This window comes from Choloepus didactylus, chromosome 4 (assembly GCF_015220235.1).
Source record: "Choloepus didactylus isolate mChoDid1 chromosome 4, mChoDid1.pri, whole genome shotgun sequence".
Classification (NCBI taxonomy): Eukaryota; Metazoa; Chordata; class Mammalia; order Pilosa; family Megalonychidae; genus Choloepus; species Choloepus didactylus.
Genome location: NC_051310.1, coordinates 104002776 through 104026151, shown reverse-complemented (window position 1 = coordinate 104026151; position 23376 = coordinate 104002776). Strand labels below are relative to the sequence as shown.

The window sequence follows — 23376 nt, the reverse complement described above, 5'->3', positions numbered from 1 at the left end:
CCTCAGAGCCAGGGTCAGGGCTGCTGGGAGGCTGGTGTTCAGTTCCCGCCAAGGTGGGTCTGTAGGCAGTGGGTTGGCTGCCCCCGGCGCCTCCTGTGCCCTGGGGCCTTACCCTGCCCTTTTCTCCTGCCCAGCCCAGAAGATTAGCCAGCTGGCAGCAGTGAACCGGGAAAGCAAGTTCCGCGTGCACATCCAGCCCGAGGCCTTCTTCAGCGTCTACTCCAAGGCCGTCTCCCTGGAGGAAGGGCTGCAGCACTTCCTGCGCTTTCTGAGCTCCATGCCCCGCCCCATCTTGGCCTGCTACAAGCTGTGGGAACCCAGCCTCTCTGTCTTCTTCCGGGCCCTGGAGGACATGAACAGGCTGAGGGAATTCCAGGGGGCCATCTCGGGCTTCCTGGCCGCCCTGCCCCTTATCCGGGAGCGCGTGCCCAGCGCCAGCAGCTTCAAGCTCAAGAACCTGGCCAGGACCTACCTGGCCAGGAACCTGAGCGAGCGCAGCGCCCTGGCTGCCGTGCTTGCCATGCGCGACCTGTGCCGCCTCCTGGAGGTCTCGCCGGGCCCCCAGCTGGCGCAGCACGTCTACCCCCTCAGCAGCCTGCAGTGCTACGCGTCCCTGCAGCCCCTGGTGCGGGCGGCTGCCCTGCCCCGGGCCCAGGCCCGCCTCCTGGCCCTGCACAATGTGAGCTTCACGGAGCTGCTGACCGCCCACCGCCGTGACCCACAGTGGGGCCTGAAAAAGTACGGCCGCTACCTGAGCCTGCAGGCCACCCCCTCACCCCCCGCCCAGCCTGCACCCAACCTGCGGGGTGTGAGCACCTACTTCCAAGGCCTGTTGGAGGGGCCAGCCTCAGCACAAGGAGAGGGCATCCCTGTCCCTCACTCTGGCCACAGCTTGGTAGAAAGGGCAGCCCAGCAGAGCTGAGAGGAGGGCATGACTGGCCCGGGACCTCTGGGGGACGAAGGGGTCCTTGAGCCAGGCCCCTCCCATCACAGCATCCCCAGGTCCTGGGCCCTTCACTCAGTTGTCATTTGATCCAGAACCAGTTCTTCTCTGGGACCAAACTCCCCTTCTCAAAAACTCCCACAGAGAAGGTTCCAGGACCATGCACCTGCTCTGCAGGGGCCTCTAGAGAGCCAGTGGTAGGCTCACCAGACCCCCCACCAATCCCTGCTCCCAGCCTGGAGCCAGAACCAGGGACGACCTGATGGGCAGGGCAAGGCCTCTAGACTCTCTAAGTGGCCTCCACCTCGTCCCATCCTCCCCCACTCCCTGCCACTTCCATGTGTGTCCTTGTGGTTCCTCCCTGACACCAGCCACTGCCCCACGGGACCTGCTGACAGATCCCAGGGACAGCTGTCTGGGGCACTGCTGCCTCCGATGCCAGCAGCCCCACGAATACCGAAGTGCCTTTCAAACCCAACAGCCCTCACAAGCATGGGCTTCTCCTAGCCTCTGCCTGCCCAGAGGTCCAGCTCTGTGTTGGCCTGTCCTTTGGAGCATTTTCACCCCAAAGGGGCCTCATATCCACAGAGACAGAAGCCACTGCTCTGTGTGCCACCCTCCCTGTTGTACCAAGTCACAGGATACATGTCCCTGCTCCCATAGGGTAACCCTTCAAAGCCTGGTTCCTTCCTCAGGGCCAAGCAGATGCCTCCCCTTTTCCGAGGCTTTGCTCTTTGCTTCTCCAGGCCACAAAGCTTCTCTCTGCAAGGCCCATCCCTCTCCCTGCACTTTCCCCTCTCTCAGACCTCCGGGGAATGTCCTGCAACACAGTAACACCAGAATGTAGTCTGGGGACCAGCAGGATTGGAGTCCCCTGAGAGTGAGGTAGAGCTGCAGACTCGTGGGCTCCCCCTCAGACCTAGTGATCCAAAATGTCAGATGGGCCCAACAATCTGAGTTTTAACAGCCTCAGCCCCCCAAAGGGAAGCAGTGTGGGAAAGCTGAGAGAGCCCCAGCCTGGCCCCTGGCCATGTGCACTGAGTGTGATCCAGGAAGAGGCCCAGGCTGAGCCCTGGTACCCGCCTCTAGAATGGGCTGATTGGCCCGATAGCCTCAGAGGTGCCATCTAGCTTTGCCATCCTGGGGTTTTAGGAATGGACACAGGCCTCCAAGGTAGTGGGCAAGAAGCTTTCACATTCTTGAACCCTAGGCCATTGGTGCCCCAGCCTGTGTCACACCAGAGATCAGCAGCAGAGCACAGTGGGTTGGGACCACTCCCCAGCATTTCTCTCCCACCCCTCCTTGATCCCTCTTCCTTGGGCTTCCTGCTACTGCAATGCTTTGCAGACTCAGCCCAGGCCTATGAAATCTGAGTGACCACCCCTGAACCCCATCCAGTGGGTGCATAGGCACTTGCTACCCTACCAGTGAACAGTACATTTAGCATAGGGTTTTGATGCCAGATGTCCTGGCTCTGAAGCCTGTGGAAACAGGCTGATGGGAGGGGGAGGAGGGATGGCAAGGCCCCCAGCCTGGCTGAGACGACCATTTTGGTACTGGCAGGGCAACCCTTGGGCCACTCCTCACATCCCCCTCCCACATCCTGGCCCTGCAATGGGTGATCCTCCTGCTCTCCCAGCTCCAGTCTCAGCCCATGATGCTTGCTATCCTCAGATGTATTTCATCACAGTTCTGTTTTGTTTTTCTAAAATCTGATCTCTACTGTAAAAGCCTTTAATAAAGATGTGAATCTTAAAAGCCTGATGCTCCCATCACAAACTGTCCAGAGGAGCCTTTGAGGAGCCCCTTGCGTGCTGAGGAGGGGCAGCTTCTTTGCATCTGGACATGGACGAGGGGCTAATTGCCTGGCACAGCTATTCCTTGCGGGATCTTTGGGGACCTGGCAGAGCCCCTCATTGTTTAGTGCTCAGCACCTCAAGGAGGTGAAGCTCCCATTCCCAGCAGGAGACCCAGAGTGGACCTGCCTCAGGGTCATCTCCATAGGCGAAGGCCACGTGGAAGGGAGGGGGCACCAACCTCCAGATCTCCCTCCTATTTGCAAACACAGAAGGGAAATCAGAGGTCACCAGGTGAGGGGGTGGGGGGCAAAGGGGAAGGGAGGTAGTGGTTTAGTGGGTAGAGAGGGTTTGGAAATTTTGGAAAATTTTAAATAAAATCAACTTTAAAAATAATTATAAAAAATTGCATCGGTTTGAAACTGTTATGTATGTACCTCAGAAAAACTATGCTCTTTGAATCCAATCTTGTGGGTGGGATCTTTTGATTAGATTATTTCCATGGAGATGTGACCCCCTATTCAAGGTGGGTCTTAATTAGTTTACTGAAGTCCTTAAGGGAGCTCAGGGAGAGAGATCTAGAGCCCAGAGCTGACAGGAGCCAGGATGCTTGGAGACGCAGACAAAGAATTTGGAGATGCTAAGCTAAGAGGTGAAGCCCAGAGTTTGCCCCGGAGAAGCTGAGAGAGACATTTTGGAAAGAAGCTAAGATATGTAATCCAGAGTTTGCCCCCAGGCAAAGCAAGGAGGACCCACATAAACTGAGAGAAGCTAAGACAGAAACCAGAGACATTTTGGAGAAAGTCACGGAAACCAGAAGCTAAACTCAGGTGAGGCCCTGAGCAGACTCCAGCCATGTGCCTTCCCATGTGACAGAGAAACCCCAGATGCCATTGGCCTTCCTCAGAGAAGGTGTCTTACTCTTGATGCCTTAATTGGGACAATTTCATGGCCTTAAAACTGTAAATTTGTGAACTAATAAACCCCCATTGTAAGAGTCAATCCATTTCTGGTATATTGCATTTCGGCAGCTTTAGCAAACCAGAACAAGAATTATCTCCTGGAGAGAATCAGGAGCCAGAATCCAGGCAATTCCTGCAAGGTATTCTTATCTGGGTCTCTAGAGCCACAGGTAGTAAACCCTCTATGGGTGGGGGGGAGCATATGAGCAATGTGTAATTAAAGTATCACTGTCCGGGATGACACAGACACCCAGGGGCATGTCTGCCACTGATGGGACTCACTTGTACCTGCAGGGATTGCCATGACACAATCCCTACAGGAACCAGCCCTCCCCTGGCCTGGATGAGCAGCCTGTGATGCAATTCAATTGGTGCCACCACCCTTGACCCCACCTATCTGTCCCAGATGCCCAACTTCAGCTTGGCCCTTTGACCAAAAAGATCAAGTCCAACTATGTCACCTGTGCTTCCTCTCTGAATTATATCTTGGGTTTATGCGTGCCGGTGAGCCATGAGCTTACCAGGCTAGAAGTCAGAACACCTGTGTTTCAGCCTCACTTGCTCTAGCTCACCAGCCCAGCTGATCCCCAGGTGCCTCTGTAGAATGGGACAATGTGGATTGATTTTACCACACGGGATCATTGTGAGAACCAATGAGAAAATGTTGATGAAATATCTCCCTAGTATATAAAGAACCACACAAACTTGAGAGACTATTTCACAACTAAGATGAGTGTTATTGCTTCATAAATTATAGAAAAATAAACAGATATTAGATCTTAGAAAAAAAGGACATGGGTATGTCTTGAGGGAGATAAAGAACAAGATCTGGGAGACTGGGAGAAATCCCTGGAGCGAGCAGATGACTGGTGGGGGTCATGGGGTCTGTGGGAATCAGGAGGAGAAGAGCGAATCTGCCTTAGAGTGGCTGAGCAGTAGGCGGCTCTGTGTCCCCATCACCCCCAGATGGAAGATTTCAGCCACATAGACCTGGAGCCGAGAGCACCTTCCCGCGGCAGCCCTGCCCTGCCCAGCCCTGTCTGCACACCTAGCTGCTACCCTGGTGCCTGGCCCTGCTGTTCCCCTGTCCTGCCCTCGTCACCTTCCCCCGGCCCAGCCCTAGACTGCCCCACTTCCATGCTCATTCCTACCCTACACTCACTCTGTCCCTAGCCTCAATGTGACCATTCTGCATTATCTCACGGTTTAAGTGTTGCCTGACACCTCCCAGCAGGCCCTGCCCCTCCCTTCCTCCTAACTCTTCCTCCAGCCCCTACACCTCTGTCCTGCCTTCATCCCTCACAATTAAGGGAATTCCACAGCGAGTGGGCAGAGGACCCAGGCTGTGGTGCCCTAAATGTCAGGTCACCCTGTCCTTGGGGATAAAACAGTTGACTTAGAGCTGCTCCCAGGCTCGGCCAGCAGAGGGCGATGTGGCTCCATTGAGCCTGGTGTTGAAACCACTGCTCTGCCAAGTGGAAAGGAGTGGTGATGGGGATTTAGGAAGCTCGGGCTTTTCTAAAGCGGGATGCAGATTTTCAGTGTATGGGGATAACTTAAGGTAGGTGGTACATGGAGAAACATTTTTAGAATATTAACAGTTTTGCATTTGTTTTAACACTTATTAGAAAGAATATATCCAGCATATCAAAACTGTGATTTGGGGATATAGTTGCACAGAATGATGCAAAAGTGCAATTCTTTAAAGATCAGTTTAAAGACAAATATTGTAACCAAAAAGTCAGAAGGGATGCAGTCATAGTAAAGCGTGTGACTGTGGAAGTGAATCACCTAACTTTGGAAAATACTGGATAATCAGGAGATGAGGTGGTTAAGGGTGAGGATTAGAGCTAACATTAGGGCCCAGGGATGAGCTGGGGCCAGAAGTCAGGGTTAGGGTTAGAGCTAACGTTCAGGGGAGGCCTGACGTTAGGAGTGGGATTATATGAGATTTAGGTTCACCTTTGGTCATTGAGGTTGGGAATGGAGTTTGAATTGCTGTTCAGCCTGCTGGTATTTGCCACTTTAGTGACTGAAAAGTCCATGAAACTTTGGACAGGTGGGCAGGAGCTAGACTTCTGAAGAGGAAGCTCCCTAATCTGGCCCCCCAAATCCAGCCTGCCTCCCTCCCCTGCATCCCCTTCTAAAAGTGCCTGGCAGGGGCTCTGCCCAACCTCCCCGAACCCTGGAGATGATGATGAGATTTTGGGGGCCCTGAGGAACAGGCAGATCTCCACGGCACTGAGAATCTCCAAGACAATCAGGTGTGTATTACCCCCAGTTAACACAACCGAAAGTTAAGTAGGCACCTGGCATTCTTATCATTTAGCACACGTTACCTCATTTAAATCTCCCAGTAATCCCACGTGGTTACCTGATCATCCCCAGTCTACAGATAAAAACAGTGAGGGCAGGAAGGTTGAGTGACTTGCTCAAGATCATTCAACTTGTATTTGGGGGAGTAGGAGTTGAGAGTCGCCCTCAGGGAGCCTGTGTCTACACTGCAGCCAGCTGTGGCCCACCCTGCAGGTGTATTGCCATGGGTTGGGGTGGGGGGAGGAGGTGTCCTTTTCTTGTAACCGAGAAGTTAGGATTTAACAAATGATTATGATTACGAGTCATTAAATAAATCTTTCTTTTTACCTTCTAGTGAATTAGAATAGCCAGAAGGAAATAGCTGAAATTATCTTTGATAAATTATCTTTGATGATAATTGTATAACTATGTAGCTTTCATCTTGAGACCTTGTGATGGTAAAAACCTGGTAACAAACCCTCATTTGTACCCCTTTTATCCCTTTTTTTCCACTTGAGAAACTTGTAATCACAAGGGCAACCCCCTAATGCGAATGGAGAAACTTGAATCAGCTCAGAACTAACCATCGGCTTGGTTCTAGCACAGTTCCACTCCTTTACATTTGTAAACTGTTTCAGCCTGCACTTGCTATCCAGATCGTACTAACCCCACCTCCCCTCCTTTCTGTTTATACTTGCTATTGAAATGGTAATGACTCCATCTCCCCTTGTTTGAATTCATAAAAACCTTGAACTCCTTAGACTCCAGGAGACAGACTTTCAGGCTGCTAGGCCATCTGATCTCCTACTTCGCACCTAGCAGTACACTCTTTCTCTCTTTGAAGCCCTGGTGTCATGGATTGGCTGTTATGCACTTGGGACAGAGAACCCTCTGCTTTTGTCTGGTGTCACCCTCTCTTTTCTGTGCCATCCTGGGTCTGTCCATTTCACGTGATGACAAAGGCAGGTCTCAGAAAGCTCATGCCCCAATCTTCTAGTCCCAGTGCTTGAACTTATCCTAATTCTATTTTTTTCTTCTAAGGCACTGTTTCTCAATCTTTTTGCCCCCACTCTTACCCCATGGTGGTTTGAAGCTGTATGTACCCCAGAAAAACATGTTCTTAAATTAAATCCATTCCTGTGCATGTAAGCAGATTGTAAGTAGGACCTTTCTATGAGGCTACTTCAGTTGAGGTGTGGCTCACCTCAGTCAGGACAGGTCTTAATCATATTGCTGGAGTCCTTTATAAGAGAATGAAATTCAGAGCAGGAGAAAGCCACGGAAGCAAGAACCTGAAATCAGTGAAACCCAGAAGAGAAGGGAGAGACCAGCAGACATCGCCATGTGCCTTGCCATGTGACAGAGGAGCCAAGGACTGCTGGCAGCCGATCTTCAGGAAGAAAGCATCACCTTGATGACCCCTTGATTTGGACCTTTTCCTGGCCCCAAAACTGAGCAAATAAATTCCCATTGTTTAACCCGACCCATTTCCTGGTATTTTCTTTGAGCAGCCTAGGAAACTGCTAAGTTTCCTAGAAGACTTCCCCCTAAGAAGACCCTTAGATATTTTTTTCCTAATCACTTCCCACCTCCATGACATTTTTAGTGCTACAGATACACTGTTGATTCCCTAGAATTTTCTACATTCAAGAGCATGTCATTTGTGAATAGATTTCTCTTCCTTGCATAGATACGCTGTATGTCTGTTTTGGTACTGTGATCCTTTGAAACCATGGTCATATCTAAGGTTTTCTCCCTTCCCCCAAGAACCAACTTCCATTCCTGTTGGGGTGATTTTGTCTCTATTGAGATTGCCTGCTTTAGGGTAAGGCCCCATTCCCCATTTCAATGCAAAAGGAAGCGTTTATGTCCCTCTAAGGGACTCAGCCATGGGCGGGGATGAGGTGGGAATGGACTGGGGGAATGGAAGGGGACACTGCCAGAGGTTTCTGGACACAGTTCCCTAGAGTGGCCTTAGTCCTGGGGGAAGGATGGGACAGCACCATCATATATTTTTTGTCTCTTAACCCAGACCTTTCAGACCTGAAGAGAGCAGGTTCATGAAGGGCCTCTGTTGAGAAAAGGGCTCAGGATTTCAATGGACTTCCCGCAAAACAAAAAAGTTGGAAGTCTCCACCCAGCCTTACAAATAAACGCATTTGCTGACAAGTAAGGGAAAAATTCCTTCATTTTTGGCTCAAGGAATTTCTTTAAACTCAGTCCAGAAGAATTCTCTGAAAGGCCAGCTGCCTGGACTATGTTAAAATCTGTTTACAAATATTATAAATACCCCAACATTGATAGCCAAGTATATTACAAAGGCTGGCTAGTTAACCACAGAAATTTTCCAAAAAGCTAGCCAGCCAAATGAGTGTGATGGGAGATATTGTGAAATCTAATGTTGCTGGTTTGATTGTCTAAAACTGCATTTGCTGCATGCCTGGGAGCAGAGGGCCTGAGAGTGGAATGTACCTGAGGGCCAACTCTCTCCTGGAGATCTCCAGTCAAAAACCCTGGCTAACCCCAGGGTGGACTGAGTCTACCATAAGTCAGATCAACCAAGGAGGAGGTAGAAGGCTGAGCCTTCTCGATGGAGGAGGGGTCACCCTGCAGGCTCCAGGCGGGAAGGATTTACAGCAGTCCCCTCTCCCACAGTCCCGCCCGGCTACCAGAGCCAGCCTTCTGCAGAAAGGTCACCTTCTTGTAGCACAGGCAGAGATGTGGGCAAGACAGAGGAGGCCCTAGGAGAAGCAAATAAATACATCAAGTTCCCGTCTGGGCCTGGAGATAAGGGACCAGGGTGATGAGACGGAGGCGAGTCACATGGGCACCATTCCCGCTTCTATCCCGTGCACGCCAGCACTGCTGGAAGGCCCATCTGGGGCACATCAAAGAGAAACTTGCCGAGGATTGCCCCTGGAGGTCTCCCTGCCTAAGAGGGTGCTGTGCTGAGGGACCTTCCTGGGTTTGGACCTGGTAGGGACAGGCCTGAGGACCAAGAATGTGACAGATCCGAGCCACTGTCCTAGCTGAGGTGGGCAGGCAGGGAGGGACGTTTGGCCCCATGGCACAGGAGGAGGAACTGAGGTCCAGGAGGGAGAGAGGCTTTTCCCACATCACACAGCAGGTCAGTGGGAAAGCAGGTGCGGGCCCCCTCACCCTCGATTGCCAGCTCTGCATCCCCTGAGAATTGGCCTCACCTGGGTGTGGAATTGGTGGCACTTCTGCAACATGATGCGACCCACTCAGGGAAGGCTCTCCTGCCTCAAATCTCTGCCCCAGCCAGCCACCTGGCTGGAGATGTTCTTTCTATAGGGCCCGATTTGGCATCAGCATCCTGCTATAGACAGTCTATTTCAGGGAACAACCTCATTCTCTCTCTGAATGGGCAGTGGGCAGAGCTCTGGTTCTGGTGCCCATGAGCACTTGGGGGGGCAGGGTGGGTAGGGTGCAGGGAGGGGAGTACAGGGGGCTAATGTAGGAGACCTAAGTATGGGGGCACCTGTCCCAGTCCAGAAACAGCTTCCCTCTGCAATCGGAGAGGCAACATTTGCCTGAAAGTTTCAAGAATCTCCTAACCAATAAGCTCACTGTTTCAGTTTGCTAAAGCTGCCGGAATGCAATGTATCAGAAATGGATTGGCTTTTACAATGGGGGTTTATTAGTTCACAAATTTACAGTTCCAAGGCCATGAAAATGTCCCAATTAAGGCATCAGTAGGACGATACTTTCTCTGAAGAAAGGCTGATGGCATCTGGGATTCCTCTGTCACATGGGAAGGCACATGGCTGGAGTCTGCTGGGCCTCTCCTGGGGTTGGCTTCTGGTTCCTGTAGCTTTCTCTTAAATGTTTCTTCTGGACTTCTGTCTTAGCTTCTCTCTTAGCTTCTCCCAGTGGCAAACTCTAGATTACATATCTTAGCTACTCTCAGCTGTCTTCACAATGTCTCTGCCTTCTATCCTCCCATAGATGACTCCAGCAAGGGAATTAAGACCCGCCTTGAAAGGGCAGAGTCACATTTCCATGGAAACAACCTAATCAAAGAGTCCCACCCACAATAGGTCTGCCCCCACAAGACTGGATCAAAAGAACATGGCTTTTCTGGGGTATATAACAGATTCAAACCAGCACACTCACCCATGGCCCCCAAGCCTGGGGGTGACTTAGCCTGGCTTCCCACCCCAGCCCCACACCACCTGCTGTGTGACCTCAGTCTCCCCTCCAACACAGCGAAGGGTGGGGTGGGGGTGGGGACCTCTGGGACCCTTGCTCTAATGCTCCGTGGGGGGCTTTAAGGATGTCACTGTAGCTCCCTGTCTGTCCCTGCTCTCAGAAAGACAGAGCTCAGAGGGGTGGGTGGGTGCAGGCCTCGGCCCAGAAGACCTGACCAGGCAGATGGACCCTGACTTGGGACAGAAAGAAGTGGAGAAGCCTGTGAGCTCTCTGAGGGGCAGAGATGTCTGCCTGGCTCACCATGGCACCCACACTGAGTACAGCACCCGGCAGTGTCCGGGAGCAGGGTGGGGACTCAGGTGCTATTTGTTGAAAGATACACACACACACACACCGCCTTCTGTGTCTCCCACCTGCGACTTCCTTCAGAGGCCTGCCCTCTGGCCACCAGTGTTGCTTTGCCCACACACAGGCACAGAAGGAAGGAAGTGCCCTGGGGTTTACACTCTCCCGGGGCAGCCCTCAGCCTGTGTCTCACTGCTATGCAGCTTCGGAAGCCCAGCTTCCCTGCCTCCAGCCAGACAAACCCGGGGTGTCATCCAGCTCTAGAGCTCCCAGTGGGATCAGGCAGAGGCTGAGTATACCTTGAAATCACCCCCTCCCTCTCCTTCTCCTTCTTCTCCCTCACCAGTTTCTGCTGATGCATGTTGTTAAGCAACCATTTGCAAGAAGAATCTTGATCTCACAGTCTGCTTCTGGGAAACCCTTCCAAAAACAAACGAGAAGAGCCAGTGGTCAGGCAAGAGACTGAAGAAATGCAAGAGGAAATTCTGTTTTGTTTCATTCCACCGTGTGCCCTGGGCTGTTCTGGGCTGAGCTGGAGACAGTAGGTGAGCAGGCCCTGGGCTGCCCCTCCAGGAGCTTGGAGTCAGTTGGATCCTGGGCCCTGCCCTTGTGGACTCTGAGGGTCCACATGCTGGGGAAGGAGTCTCTGAATGGGTACCTGGTGTAGCCTCTCTCCACAGCCTCTGATGGTGCTAGTGAGTGAACTGAGGGCCCCAGAGCAGAGGGGGGTGGCCAGAACGTACGAAGAGTTGCACCCTCTTCTGGATGTCTCCACCAGCCAGGAAGGCCCTGGCAGCCTTGGTCTTTTATTCCTCGACCAAAGCACCAGGCGCTTGAAACATTCAGTGATCAGATTTTAATCTCTTAACAATGTCACTCCCATTGTCCCCACCCCCAACCCCAATAGCCTGAGGACATTCTCCAGCAGGAAGCCCCATCAGATGACAGCCTGCCTCCCAGAGGCCCCCACTCAATCTGTAAATGGGCTTCTCCTAAAGCCACAGCACCCCAAGAACCAGGGTCTCAGAGAGCAGCAGCACTGCAAGAGCCTCAGAGAACTTGCCCATTCTCCTACCTTGCCCAAGATCACATGGCAAATTGTGAAGCTGGAGCAAGGTTCCAGGCTGTGAAACTGCAAGCCCAGGGTGATTTCCACTTGTCGTCACTGCCTCTGCAGTCTTCAGAAGATCGGGATAGGACTCCTCTTCCTGTTTGCCACCTCTGCAGCAAAGCACCTCTCTACTCCGCCATGGGACACAGTGACATACGCAGGATGTGAAGTCATGTAGGGACATTGAGTTCATAAACATCTCCTGCTCATGAATATCCAACTGACGACTGAAGCTTCCACTGCTCCCAAAATAACTTTGGATCTTAGCACAGGCATTTCCAAGAACAGATTTTTATCCTTTCAAGAATTCTCTGAAAGCAGAGGATCCTCTGGTTTGCATGCCTACCCAAGAGAGCTCCATGACCCAGGCCCCAGATTGAGCCCTGACTCTGTCCCCAGATTGCGTCTTGACCCCTGGTCATAGATGTGGATACAGACTCGTTTAGTCTCCAGATAAGAAGGTAGCTAATGTGGTTCATTACAATTTTGGTCACTTTCATTTCAATTCATTTGGTCACAATGTTAGATTACTTTGAACATACTATGCCCCAAACCTTTCTGGTTAAAGGGTATTTCTTGCTCGTAGTGGACCTCAGGATTAACTCAACATCCATTTCAGGGCCAGATGATTCCTCAAAGGCAATCAATTCTATCCCTTTTGCCAGCGATTGGCTCAGAGATGGGGTGTCCTATGCCAGTATATGTCCCCAAGACCCAAGGAGAGGTTTGTGACATCTGAAAGAGAAACCAGTCCCTCTTCTCACCAGTCTGTTACCAATAAGCAGCTCCCCCAGCTGCTTGGGAAGCCATCATGGGCTTTAGACAGAAAGAACCTGGGCCTGCTGGTATCACTGAGCCACTGAATCAACCAGCCCTGAAAGCCAGCCCGGCTTCTGATTTTGTGAGATGATACACTTAATAGTTTTAAATCTTTCAAGGGGATATTTTTGTCGGTTGCAGATTCCTCTGCCTTGCCCCATACTTCCCCTGCCTCGCCCTTCCCCCAGCTCTTCACCACAGTTAAGTCCGGCCAGGAAGGGGCTGGCTGCCCCGGGACTCCCCCTCTGGGGAGACCCATCCAGCCCCAGCTAGGGTAGAGAAGCTGAACCCGTTTCTCCTCACAGGCAGGAGTTCCCCCTCTTCAGTGAGACAAGTGCAGACACAGATAATTACATGAGCTGCCACTGGAAGAGCTGTCGTTAATTTTGATGGCAATAAACAGCCTTGCCCGTGCGTTAAGCTAATTTCATGAAAGCACCAGGAGGAAGGTCGTGGGCTGGGCCCTGGGTTATTAATAATGTCCAGCTTCATTTTGAAACATTCAGGAAATTCTTCTCAGTTGCCTCCAGCAAACTGCCACAGGTTGCTACTTTCCTCTGCAACCAACAGTCTTCCCATATGCAAATGTGGATTTTTTGTTTTTCCCTAGAAAACAATTAAAGCCACAGAGCCCAATAAATACTTAAGCAGATTGTGGTTTTAATTAAAAACCTTCCGCCAAGGCTGCAGCTGCAGATCTCTTTTTCCAAACAAAAGTGCTGGTGACACAGACACAAGCATCAGAATCTGGGCTTAAGTAATTGAAGCAAGAAAATTTTACAAATAATAACAATGATAATTCTGATTGCTGCCTATGCCCATAGTGGGTGTGTAGTGGGATATGGGGAGGGGCAGTGAAGAGAGACATCTGGAGGCAGGGCTAGGTCTTCCCCCTGTTGTGGGTGTGTGTGGGGGGCAGCACACATGCATACAGGGGCATAGACATAGCTCATCCTACCTGTACCCAACTCTGCAAGGCAGTAATAAAAAGCTAATTCTAGTTATTGTTGAAAAAAAGTAAGAGCTCATTTCCTGAGTGCTTTCTATGGGCCAGGTACTAAGTGCTTTGCATGTATTGACTCATTTAGTCCTGGCAGCAACCCAAAGAAGTAGTCTTATTTATAGCTCTTTTTCTGAGGCACAGAGAAGTTTAGGTAACTTGCCCAAGGTCACACAGCTAGTAAATGGTAGAATCCGGTGCTAGAACCTATCCTCTTAACTACTACCTAGAGTGTGTGTATGAGGGGAAGGAGAGTGTGGAGGTGGGAGGGAGGGAGCACGAACAGGGCTGGCTTCCCAGAGGTCTGAGCTCTCCAAGGAAAATTAAGATAGGAAAGCCACTTCTGTGCCACATTAAATAGAAGGCTTGTACATCTCTGTGAGTGGAGGTGCAACTGAATCATTTGCGCAACGTTACATGTCCTGAACATTTAATCAAACATCTATTAATTTCCATTTTGCAGTTTGCTTTTCCCCTCTTAGAGCCAACAGATTTTCATTTTCGGATCTCGGACATTGTATAGGTCCTTGACAAAGTCCTAAGACTTAAGAACTGTCTTCTAGTGCCCTGTACAGGGCTAAACAGAGGACGCTAACGCCCCTCCGGGGAGGGTGGGGAAGGGGTATACGGGAAGGCTCCGCCCCAGGAGCACTAACCTCCTTGGTTGGTGCAGGGGAACAGTCGCGCTATAAGCATTCATTGGGAGCCTAATTGTGCCCCGGGGGGTTGGAAAGACACTGAGCGTAAACCGAGATGGGGCTAGTGTGGGGCAGGACAGGGGAGGTTGTAGATTCTGGAACCCAGCTTGGGCTGGGCGCCGGAAGCAAAGCCTCGGGCCTTGGTTAAGCGTCCCCCAGGGACTTGAGGACTGCAGAGCCGCGTGTCCACGCGCGCTTTGCACGGGCCTCTCGTGGCGGCCAGCCTCGCCCACTCACTCCGGCCATTGCTTAGGGTCTCTGCGCCCGTCAGAAGGTGTCCAGCAGGAGGCGTGCGCGACCAAGCCTGGACCTGAGACTTGAGCCCGCTGAGCCGGGAAAGAAGCACCACGAGCCTCGGGGTTTCAACCCTCCCACCCCGCTCTCAACACTGCGGGTCTGCGAGGCCGAAATTAAAGGAAGATCCGCAAGGAGTGGTCCCAGGCTCCAGCCCTCTGTTCCTAGGTCTGCCTGGGGTCGGGACCCCAATGTCGTCACCAAGCCTTATCCCGGATTCCGACAAATTCCGAATTTCTTGTCTCAGCGCTTGTGGCTTGGAATCTTGTATCCCTTCTCTCTCCCGCCTCTACTTTAGTACTATCAGTCGGTGCCTGTTTCTTTAACGATCAAAGAACGTGGGCGGCGGCGGGGTTGTTATTCTCGCTCCTGGTTCCCCAACCCTCCAGTAACTGTATCGTTATGAACCTTTTGAATAGCAGACCCGCTGCTGCGCGGCTGGCGGCGCCCGGCGAGGCGCGCACAGTCTTCTAGCTGAGCTGGGAAGCCGAACCCGAGACGCAGCTCCCAGCCCTGGCCTCGGCGGACTCTGCCTGGGCGGCTCACGCTACAGCCTTGCGGTGGCGGGTACTCTCCCGCGTCCAAGGCGGGGGTAAGGGCCGTCTTTCCCTAGGGCAGGCTCGGGGAACAAAAGCACTTGCTGGAGAGTAGGTGGGGGCCCGCGGGAGTCAACGCCAGCGCCCGGGTGGCCGCCGAGACCTTATCCGCCCCTCCAGGCGCCTGGCGCCCTGTCCCCCTGCCGAATCCCCCCGGCTTTCTGCCTTCCCGGCAAGAGAACAACGAAAAGAGACCTTTTCTTTTTTCTTCTTTCTTTCTCTTTTTTTTTGCCTCGGATGCCCTGAGATGTTCCCGGAACGCTGACGAGTCTGGTTTCTACAGTCCAGGGAAGTTCTGGGCGAAGAACGAGCAAGCGAGCCCATTTAACATTCCCCCTCCCCAGCTTCTATCTTCTCGTCCCTCGCCCCTTGCAAGTTGTTCCCCGCCCGCCTGCCTCCCCGCCGGAGGCAAAAAGAATAGAAAAAGAGGTGAAAACCGAGGAGGGTCGACGAGCCGAGAGCTTCTACTCCGGAGCCTCCACGCCCAGAACCCCCTCCTCCCGCCCGGGCCCCCAGCTAGGACTCGCGGTCCGGAACCCGACTCTCCGTCCTCCCACTGCTGGGTCTCTGCCTCCCGGAACCGCCCCCTCAGGGTTCCCGGGACGCGGACACCACGCCCAGAAAGCCCCCCTCACTGCGCAGACAAAGAAGCCGGAGACTGGTCCGGCGGCCAGAGCCCATGCCCGGCCCAGTCAGGCCCGAGCCACAGGGACTCCCTCCCAGGCTAGGGACCCTCTCGCGGCTGTCCCACAGCAGAGCGGGGGCGGGATACGGCGCTCTCGCGTCTCCGCAGTCTTCGCAGTCCTTGAGGACCCCTCCCCCAACAGGGTGCCTCCGCGCCCTCCCCGTCGATCGGCTGCGGGGACCCTAGACCCAAACAGGCAGAGTAAGGTTCTGGGTTCAGAGCCCTGGACTAAGTGAGAACGCGCAGGTACCATTTCGCTGGATAGCCTGTAGTGATGCTGGAGTAGGAGCGAGAGAGTGACACCGAAGGTGCGTGCGCCAGTCTGCTCAGATTTAATTTACAAAGGAGCCTCGGAACCCCGGGTCGGGTGGTCTCTTTAAATGCAGCGCTCCTCGCCGGTCTCTCTTCCCCACCCCCTTCCCAACTAATTAAAATGCCCAGCACTCAAATCAGAGTATTGATCTCCGCAAAGGCCCCAAACCCGCTCAATCGACCCGTTGCGTGAGAACTCAGGCCTGGAGTGAGGACTGGAGGGCCACGCGTGCCCCCGAGAGCCCAAGGTCTGCGGTGAGGAAGACGACCCCGGGTGGGGGTGGGAAGGGGTTCGGTGTGTCTCCTGGAGCCTCTCTCTCTTTCCCGGTTGTGGTCAGCAGTTCTGTCTCCAGGGCTGCAGTGGGAAGCTCAGAGAGGCGGAAATCGGATTTTAGCCAACTGCCTCGGCATCTCCGCGCCTCCGCCTTGTTGTCGCTAAAACAAATGTCGGGGTTTAGCCAGAGAACGGGAATAAGAGTCAGGAACAGCAAGTCTGCGAGTCTGCTGAGGCCGGCTGTTATGTGAGGGTGTGAGACAGAGGGAGGTGGCGGGCCACTGCGGCTTCGGGAGGTGGTGGTGTAGGGGTGACAGTGTGGTTGCTGGAGGCTGTGAAGACATAGTGGGCGAGATGCTCAGGCCTTAAGTCCCCAGCCCACATTTCTCCTAGAGACACAGACGTTTCATAACCATCCCTGTCTGTGCCACTGTCCGCTGCAGCCCCATGAGCCTAGAGCGGGCAAGACCGGAGGATGAGGCGCTTGGGTGAGCTCAGGCCCGCTTCCTGGGAGCAGACTGATACCAGTGCGTCCCGTCCCACCCCTTGGTGAGCATAGGTAAGCGCGTTGGCCCTTGGGCCCTTCAGGGCCGGTTTAGTCACAAAAGAAAAGACATAGAGTCGAGCTCAAGAGACTGGGCAGGGGGCTGGAGATGGGCTGGGGATGGGCTGGGGATGAACTGGGGTGGGGGGCGTCGTTTCCTCGCGCGCCCTGCTGGGCTGGGCGTTCTAGTCTCGGGGTTGGATGGGCGGGGGCAGGAGAGACCCAGGCTCCTATCTACCGAGATCCGGCAAAAACGGCAGGGAGGGTGAGGCGCTCTGCTAACACTATCAATTATGCATCGTGTTGAACGTGGCTTCGGGGAGGAAGCGTCTAGCAGGGGGTGAGGGAGGGAAGGGTCGGCGCTCGCAGGGCGGCGCGCAGCTCCGCGGTCGCGCTTCAGGTCTGTCTGCGCCACTGTCTGCATTTGCAAAAAGAGTTTAAAGGCAGAGACGCCCCCGCCCCCCGCCGCCGCGCGCCTTTCCTTCCCCCAAATTCCTCAAAGATGGTTTGTCTCACGTGTTGCGAGGCGTAAAAGCCGCTCGCATTCAATTAGCAGTGACGCTCACGGGCGCTGGCGGGACCGGTGTGTGAGGGTGAGTGCGAGTGAATGTGTGTGCAGGCCGGGGAGGGAAAATGGTGAATATCTTGGGTGCAGGAGTGCCTGTGAAAATGTGTGCGAATGTAGCGAAAACTCAGTAAATTGACGCGATTATTACATGATGATGGGTGGTTCTAACGTGTGAAGGTCGAATATGTGGAGGTTGTGAGGCTCTGTGTGTGTCTGTGCAAATGTGTTTTGAACATGGGGACGTGTGTGATGAGGGATAGTGACAATGTCAGCAATAAATGCGGAGGGGGTTGTGGGTTATGGTGGTGCGGTGGGTTGAGAAGAGCCGAGCCGAGGGCGGTGGGCTGCCCCGGTGACCGACGTGTCTTGGCCTCAGGGAGGGTCTCTATGGCTTTAACAAACGTAGACGATGCAGGAGGTGGGAGAGGCCGTGCGCGTGGCCGCCGAGTCCGGGAGCGCGCGCGGACACTCTCCAACCTGCAGCCAGCGAGAGGTGGGGTGGGGGGAGCAGACGCTTAATAAAAAGCCTCCAGTGGGACCTCGGGGCCAGAGGAGTCCCCAGATTCAATCATCCCTTTCTCTGCCCCTCCCCTGTCTCCCTGGACAGCCACAGCAACAGATGTGGGCAGCACCCTTGGCTTGTCCCGGCTCTGCGACACTGCGGCTGGAGAAGGGGTTGTAGCCCGAGGGCAGCGCGCTAGGAGTCAGCAAGCAGCTGGTAAGTCGCGGGGACCGCCCCACAGCCTCGACCTAGGTGTGTGTGTGGGGGGGGTTGCCTGGAGCGCTAGACCCCGCGAGCACTTTCTGAGCGGGACAGGGGAGGGGTCCTCCCACGGGAGAGAAGGATGGAGAGGGATACCCGGTTCCCAAGGATGGGGTGTGAGAGGGGCTCTGCCAAACCTGGCCGGCCCCCCAGGCGGGGGCGGGGAGTCTGTGTGTAAGAGCGTTTCTGTGGCTTGGGATAAAGAAGGTTTTATGGGGGTCCTCAAGCATCGTAGAGCTGCAGTGAAAGGCGCGGAATCTTGAACCATCTGGGCTTCATTAGCCTGGACAACTCCCGTGGACCGTCGGCGCGGACCCCTCTGCTCGGCTAGGCGCCGCCTGGACCCCATGGGACACGAGGGGAAAGCTCCGGGGACCATACCCCCATCACTCCTGGCCCGGGCCTGAGGGAGAACCGTCCTCCCCTTTCAAAAGGATTACGGAACAGCCCTGGTTCTCCCCTTGAGCGAGTAGGAGCCGGGAACTGGCAGATGCGGCCGCGGCTGCCGCGGCGGGACAGAGTCTTTTGGACATCCCCGGGTCCTACGCCTCTCACCATCCATCGCTATATCTCGGCGTTGCTGATCCCCTGGGTTAGGAAAGCCGAGGGTCCGTCCGGGTGAAGGGCTACGTGCACGCGCCAGTTAGCGCCAGAGTTCCTGCGTGTGGGTAGTTCGTGTGAGGAATCGTGTCCTTGTGTCTTTCGATTCTCACAAAGGACAGAAAAGCGCTTTGCACCGTGGTGGAGATGCGGGGTTCAGTGGAGAGAACAATGAGGTCTCCAGTGTATATCGTGTCCGTGTCTGTGTGTTTGTGTCTATGAAATGTGTTGCGAACTCCGATAGCGCTTCCGGGCGTCTAAGCCCCTGCAGAAGTTGGTTGTTTGGGGTGATGCCGGAGCGTGTGTGTGTTTGTACTGTGTGCGTATATACGGGTGTGTGTGTAAGTGCTGTGCGCGGGACAAAGGGTTGGAGGGAGGACAGCCGGTCATGGACAAAAATACCCTTTCTGTGCATCCCTTTCACCGGGATGAACCAAGGCTTCCAAAACAGAGAGGGGTCAGTGCGGAGCTGGAGGCAGACCCATGAGCAGACGAGCCTGTGGAGGGATCAGCGTTTGGCTGTGTGGGGTGAGGCGGTCAGTAGGGAAATAAGAGCGAGGTACTAGGCCGCTGAAAAAAGAAGTCAGGGTCCAAGAGGGAGCACCCATTGAATCCCAAAAGTTTACTGAACTCCAACCGTGCCCAAGAGAGGCTCCTCCTCATAAAGCTCATAAAGAAGGTCCCGGAGCCGCGGAGAGTATGCTAAACAGGTTTGCGGAGGCGGAGCTTGAGAGGGGAGTGGAGTAGGGTCTCCACGAGGCGTCTTCTTTCCCCCTTAACCCTGCTTTCATCTACAGGAGCCGCGATGGCGCCCCTGCGGGCCCTGTGGCTGGTCTGGGCGCTGCTGGAAGTGGCCGGAGCGTGCCCGGAGCAGTGCGCGTGCGTGGACAAGTACGCACACCAGTTCGCCGACTGCGCCTACAAGGAGCTGCGGGACGTGCCAGAGGGGCTGCCGGCCAACGTGACCACACTTAGTCTTTCAGCGAACAAGATCACCGTGCTACGGCGCGGGGCCTTCGCCGACGTTACGCAGGTCACTTCGCTGTGGCTGGCGCACAACGAGGTGCGCACGGTGGAGCCAGGCTCGCTTTCCGTGCTCAGCCAGCTCAAGAACCTCGACCTGAGCCACAACCTCATATCCAGCTTCCCGTGGAGCGATCTGCGCAATCTGAGCGCGCTGCAGTTGCTCAAAATGAACCATAACCTTCTGGGCTCGCTGCCCCGTGACGCGCTGGGCGCGCTGCCTGATCTGCGCTCTCTACGCATCAACAATAACCGGCTGCGTACGCTGGAGCCCGGCACCTTCGACGCTCTGAGCGCTTTGTCACACCTGCAGCTCTATCACAACCCCTTCCACTGTAGCTGCGGCCTTGTGTGGCTGCAGGCCTGGGCTGCGAGCACTCGGGTCTCGCTACCAGAACCGGACTCCATTGCGTGCGCCTCGCCTCCTGCGCTGCAGGGGGTGCCGGTGCATCGCCTGCCCCCATTACCTTGTGCACCGCCTAGCGTGCGTCTGAGTGTGGAGCCGCCGCCGGAGACTCCCAGCAGCCCCCTGCGCGCTGGCCTAACGCTCCTGTTGCACTGCGCTACTGAAGGCCACCCCACGCCCCGCCTGCAATGGCAACTTCAGATACCGGGTGGCACCGTAGTCTTACAGCCGCCGGTCCTGAGCGGGGAGGACGATGGGATTGGGGCAGAGAACGGGGAGGGGGAAGGTGATGGGGATGGGCCGACGCAGACCGAGGCCCCAACTCCGACTCCGGCACCCGCTTGGCCCGCGCCGCCAGCCACCCCGCGCTTCCTGGCCCTCGCAAACGGCTCCCTGTTGGTGCCCCTCCTTAGTGCCAAGGAGGCGGGTGTCTACACATGCAGTGCATACAATGAGTTGGGTGCCAACTCAACGTCCATACGCTTGGCCGTGTCGGCAGCCGGGCCTCCAAAGCACGCACCAGGCGCTGGGGGAGAAGCCGGTGGGCAGACCCCAGCTTCTGAGCACAAGTCTACAGCCAAGGGCCGGGGCAACAGCGTCCTGCCCTCCAAGCCCGAGGGCAAAACTAAAGGTCAAGGCGTGGCCCGGGTCAGCATCCTTGGGGAGACGGAGACCGGGCCTCAAGAGGAGGTGGGTGAGGGACAGGAAGCTGAAGAACCTGTCCCTGTGGATCCCGTGGAGGAGCAGCGCTGCGGTCGCGGGGACCCCTTGGGGTATGTATCCAACCATGCGTTCAACCAGAGCACGGAGCTCAAGCCGCATGTCTTCGAGCTGGGTGTCATCGCTCTGGATGTGGCAGAGCGCGAGGCACGGGTGCAGCTGACACCGCTGGCCGCGCGCTGGAGCCCTGGGCCAGGCGGGGCAGAGGGAACCGGGCGGCCTGAACGGCGGCCCCTGCGCCTGCTTTATCTGTGCCCGGCGGGGGGCGGCCCCGCGGTGCAGTGGTCTCGCGTGGAAGACGGCGTCAATGCTTACTGGTTCCGCGGCCTGCGGCCTGGTACCAACTACTCCGTGTGCCTGGCAGTGGCGGGCGAGGCATGTCACGTACAAGTGGTGTTCGCCACCAAGAAGGAGCTGCCCTCGCTGCTGGTCATCGTGGCAGTGAGCGTGTTCCTCCTGGTGCTGGCCACCGTGCCCCTGTTGGGAGCCGCCTGCTGCCATCTGCTGGCCAAACATCCGGGCAAGCCCTATCGTCTTATCCTGCGACCGCAAGCTCCCGACCCCATGGAGAAGCGCATCGCCGCTGACTTCGACCCACGTGCCTCCTATCTCGAGTCGGAGAAAAGCTACCCAGCAGGCGGCGAGGAGGGCGGCGAGGAGCCGGAGGAGACCCCCGAGGAGGGCCTGGACGAAGGCATGGAGCAGGGAGACCCCGGCGGGAACCTGCGGAGAGAAGAGAGCTTGGCGGCCTGCTCGCTGGTGGAGTCTCAGTCCAAGGCCAACCAAGAGGAGTTTGAGGCCAGCTCCGAGTACAGCGATCGGCTGCCCCTGGGCGCCGAGGCGGTTGACATCGCCCAGGAGATTAACGGCAACTACAGACAGACGGCAGGTTGAGCCCCCGGCCGGTCCCGCCTGCCCATTCCCATCCCGCACCTTGGGTTCCTGGGAGCAGAAGCCTTGGGCTGGCAGGACTTACCCCACGCCCTACCCCACCCAGTACACTTACTACGCCCCCCTACCACTTCCCAATATTGACTACTAGGGACGTCTAGTGGGGAAGGGCCGATTTCACCAGTTCTCAGCCACCCATGGCCGCCTTTCTCCCGGAGAACTGAATCGCACCCCCCCAAACGCCCACCCCCACCCTCACCTCCGCCAAGCACAGTTCTTCGCTCTTTTCTCCCTACAAAAGACATAACCCTCAGACGTGGGGAGAAATCCACGCCCCTCCATTCCCATCGCGAAGGTTATCTGCTGAAGCAATCAGCGGTTTGGCTGACTCTGACCCGCAGCCCGTCCACCGTGGGCGCTGAAGCCAAAGTAAATGGGAGGTGACTTTGAAACCTTTGGTGGTAACTCCTTGGCTCCGGGGCCAGTCTGGGACCCTCAGCAGATGTCCCTAGCGCGGAGAGCCACAGCGACTTGCCTGGACCCCTAACTCCCTCCTCCCTCTCCGAGGCAACGTCCCAGAAGCCCTGATCCGGTGGCATCAGGAGAAAATCATTTTCCCTCCGACCCATAGATGTTTAGTTCCAAAGCACCTCCTTCAGACTGGTAACTAAACCCTCTGTCCCTGTCCGTTCCCCTGTCCCACCCCTCTTCTGTCCTGCTGGAGCCGAGCCGGGTGCCTGGGGCACCTTTCAGCTCGGCCCTTTGATTTCCATATTTTCGTTGTTTTCAAAGACAGCTACACTCCCAGGTCTGGTGCTAATGCTCCCTTCTCAGCCTCTGGGAAAATTGAGTGTGTGCGTCGAGGGAGATAATCCTTTTTCTCCGTCCCCTCTCCCAATTTAGAACGCCGCGAGAGCGCGCGCCCCCTTTCCGCAGAGGGAGCGGGCTTGGTCTCGGGCCAATTTCGTCGTCTGTGGTCGCTGAACCTGGCACCGCCTGTTTCCGCGGTTTCACGGGGCTCAGACTCCAGCCTGAGGACAGGGACATAGGAAGCCAACTGTGCCCACTCCCCTAACCCTGCCTCTGGATTCGGTCCCTGGTGAGGGCTTGCAGCCTGGTTCGCACAAAGCCTGCGTGTTACTTTGCAGGGAGATCCGGATGGAGAAAAGCCGCCTGGTCCTCGCGTCTCCCGGTCCTGCCCCTCTTTCCTGGAGAATAGCATTTACCCGGCGTGTAGTCCTAGACGAAAATGCTCTGTAGCAGAAAAGTCTGTGTCCTGTAAAGTGTGACCGTGTAGCGTAGCGTTGGGGGGTGGGCGCAGGCAGGTGGGAAGGGAGGAGGAGAGGGGGGAGGGGGGGAGGGGAGAGGGGGAGGGAGGGAGAGGGTGGGCGTGCCGCGGCGTCTCCTGCAGGAGTCCTTTTTTTGTTCTTGAAAGGAAACGTCGGGGTTGGGTGGGGGTTTCCGGCCTCTGGACCAACCCTCTCCGCGAAGCACAGCACAAGTGCGGCCCGGGAAGGGAAGGAGTAGCCCCTTCTGAGCGCGCGCCCTTTTCTAAACT

General features: G+C 55.4%; 2 protein-coding genes across 7 annotated transcripts in view; both read left to right on the top strand.

Annotated features, from left to right (window-relative positions):
- The window catches only part of PML (PML nuclear body scaffold), a 42884-nt gene extending 39870 nt beyond the window's left edge, over positions 1 to 3014 (top strand). The window contains exon 9 of one of the 2 annotated variants that reach the window (XM_037833448.1): positions 135 to 3014. In XM_037833448.1, coding sequence (XP_037689376.1) covers positions 135 to 922 — 788 coding nt within the window. In that variant the 3' untranslated portion in view covers positions 923 to 3014. The remainder of the gene's footprint in view (positions 1 to 134) is intronic. The other variant, XM_037833449.1, reaches the window with a different exon arrangement.
- An 11166-nt stretch (positions 3015 to 14180) lies between these two features.
- ISLR2 (immunoglobulin superfamily containing leucine rich repeat 2) lies at positions 14181 to 23148 on the top strand. 5 transcript variants are annotated; one of them, XM_037833453.1, is made up of 4 exons: positions 14181 to 14604; positions 14856 to 15028; positions 18023 to 18133; positions 19576 to 23148. In XM_037833453.1, exon 4 carries the CDS (start codon positions 19584 to 19586, stop codon positions 21819 to 21821), a length of 2238 nt encoding a protein of 745 aa, XP_037689381.1. In that variant the 5' UTR covers positions 14181 to 14604; positions 14856 to 15028; positions 18023 to 18133; positions 19576 to 19583; the 3' UTR covers positions 21822 to 23148. The 5 variants fall into 5 exon arrangements, with proteins under 5 accessions (XP_037689381.1, XP_037689384.1, XP_037689382.1 ...); XM_037833456.1 differs by lacking the exons at positions 14181 to 14604; positions 14856 to 15028 and adding an exon at positions 15739 to 16025; XM_037833454.1 differs by lacking the exons at positions 14181 to 14604; positions 14856 to 15028 and adding an exon at positions 16594 to 16852.
- Positions 23149 to 23376: the final 228 nt, after the last annotated feature.

Bases quoted from the DNA above. Each gene is read 5' to 3' on its own strand.
- ISLR2 (XM_037833453.1), top strand. From the start codon at position 19,584: ATGGCGCCCCTGCGGGCCCTGTGGCTGGTCTGGGCGCTGCTGGAAGTG.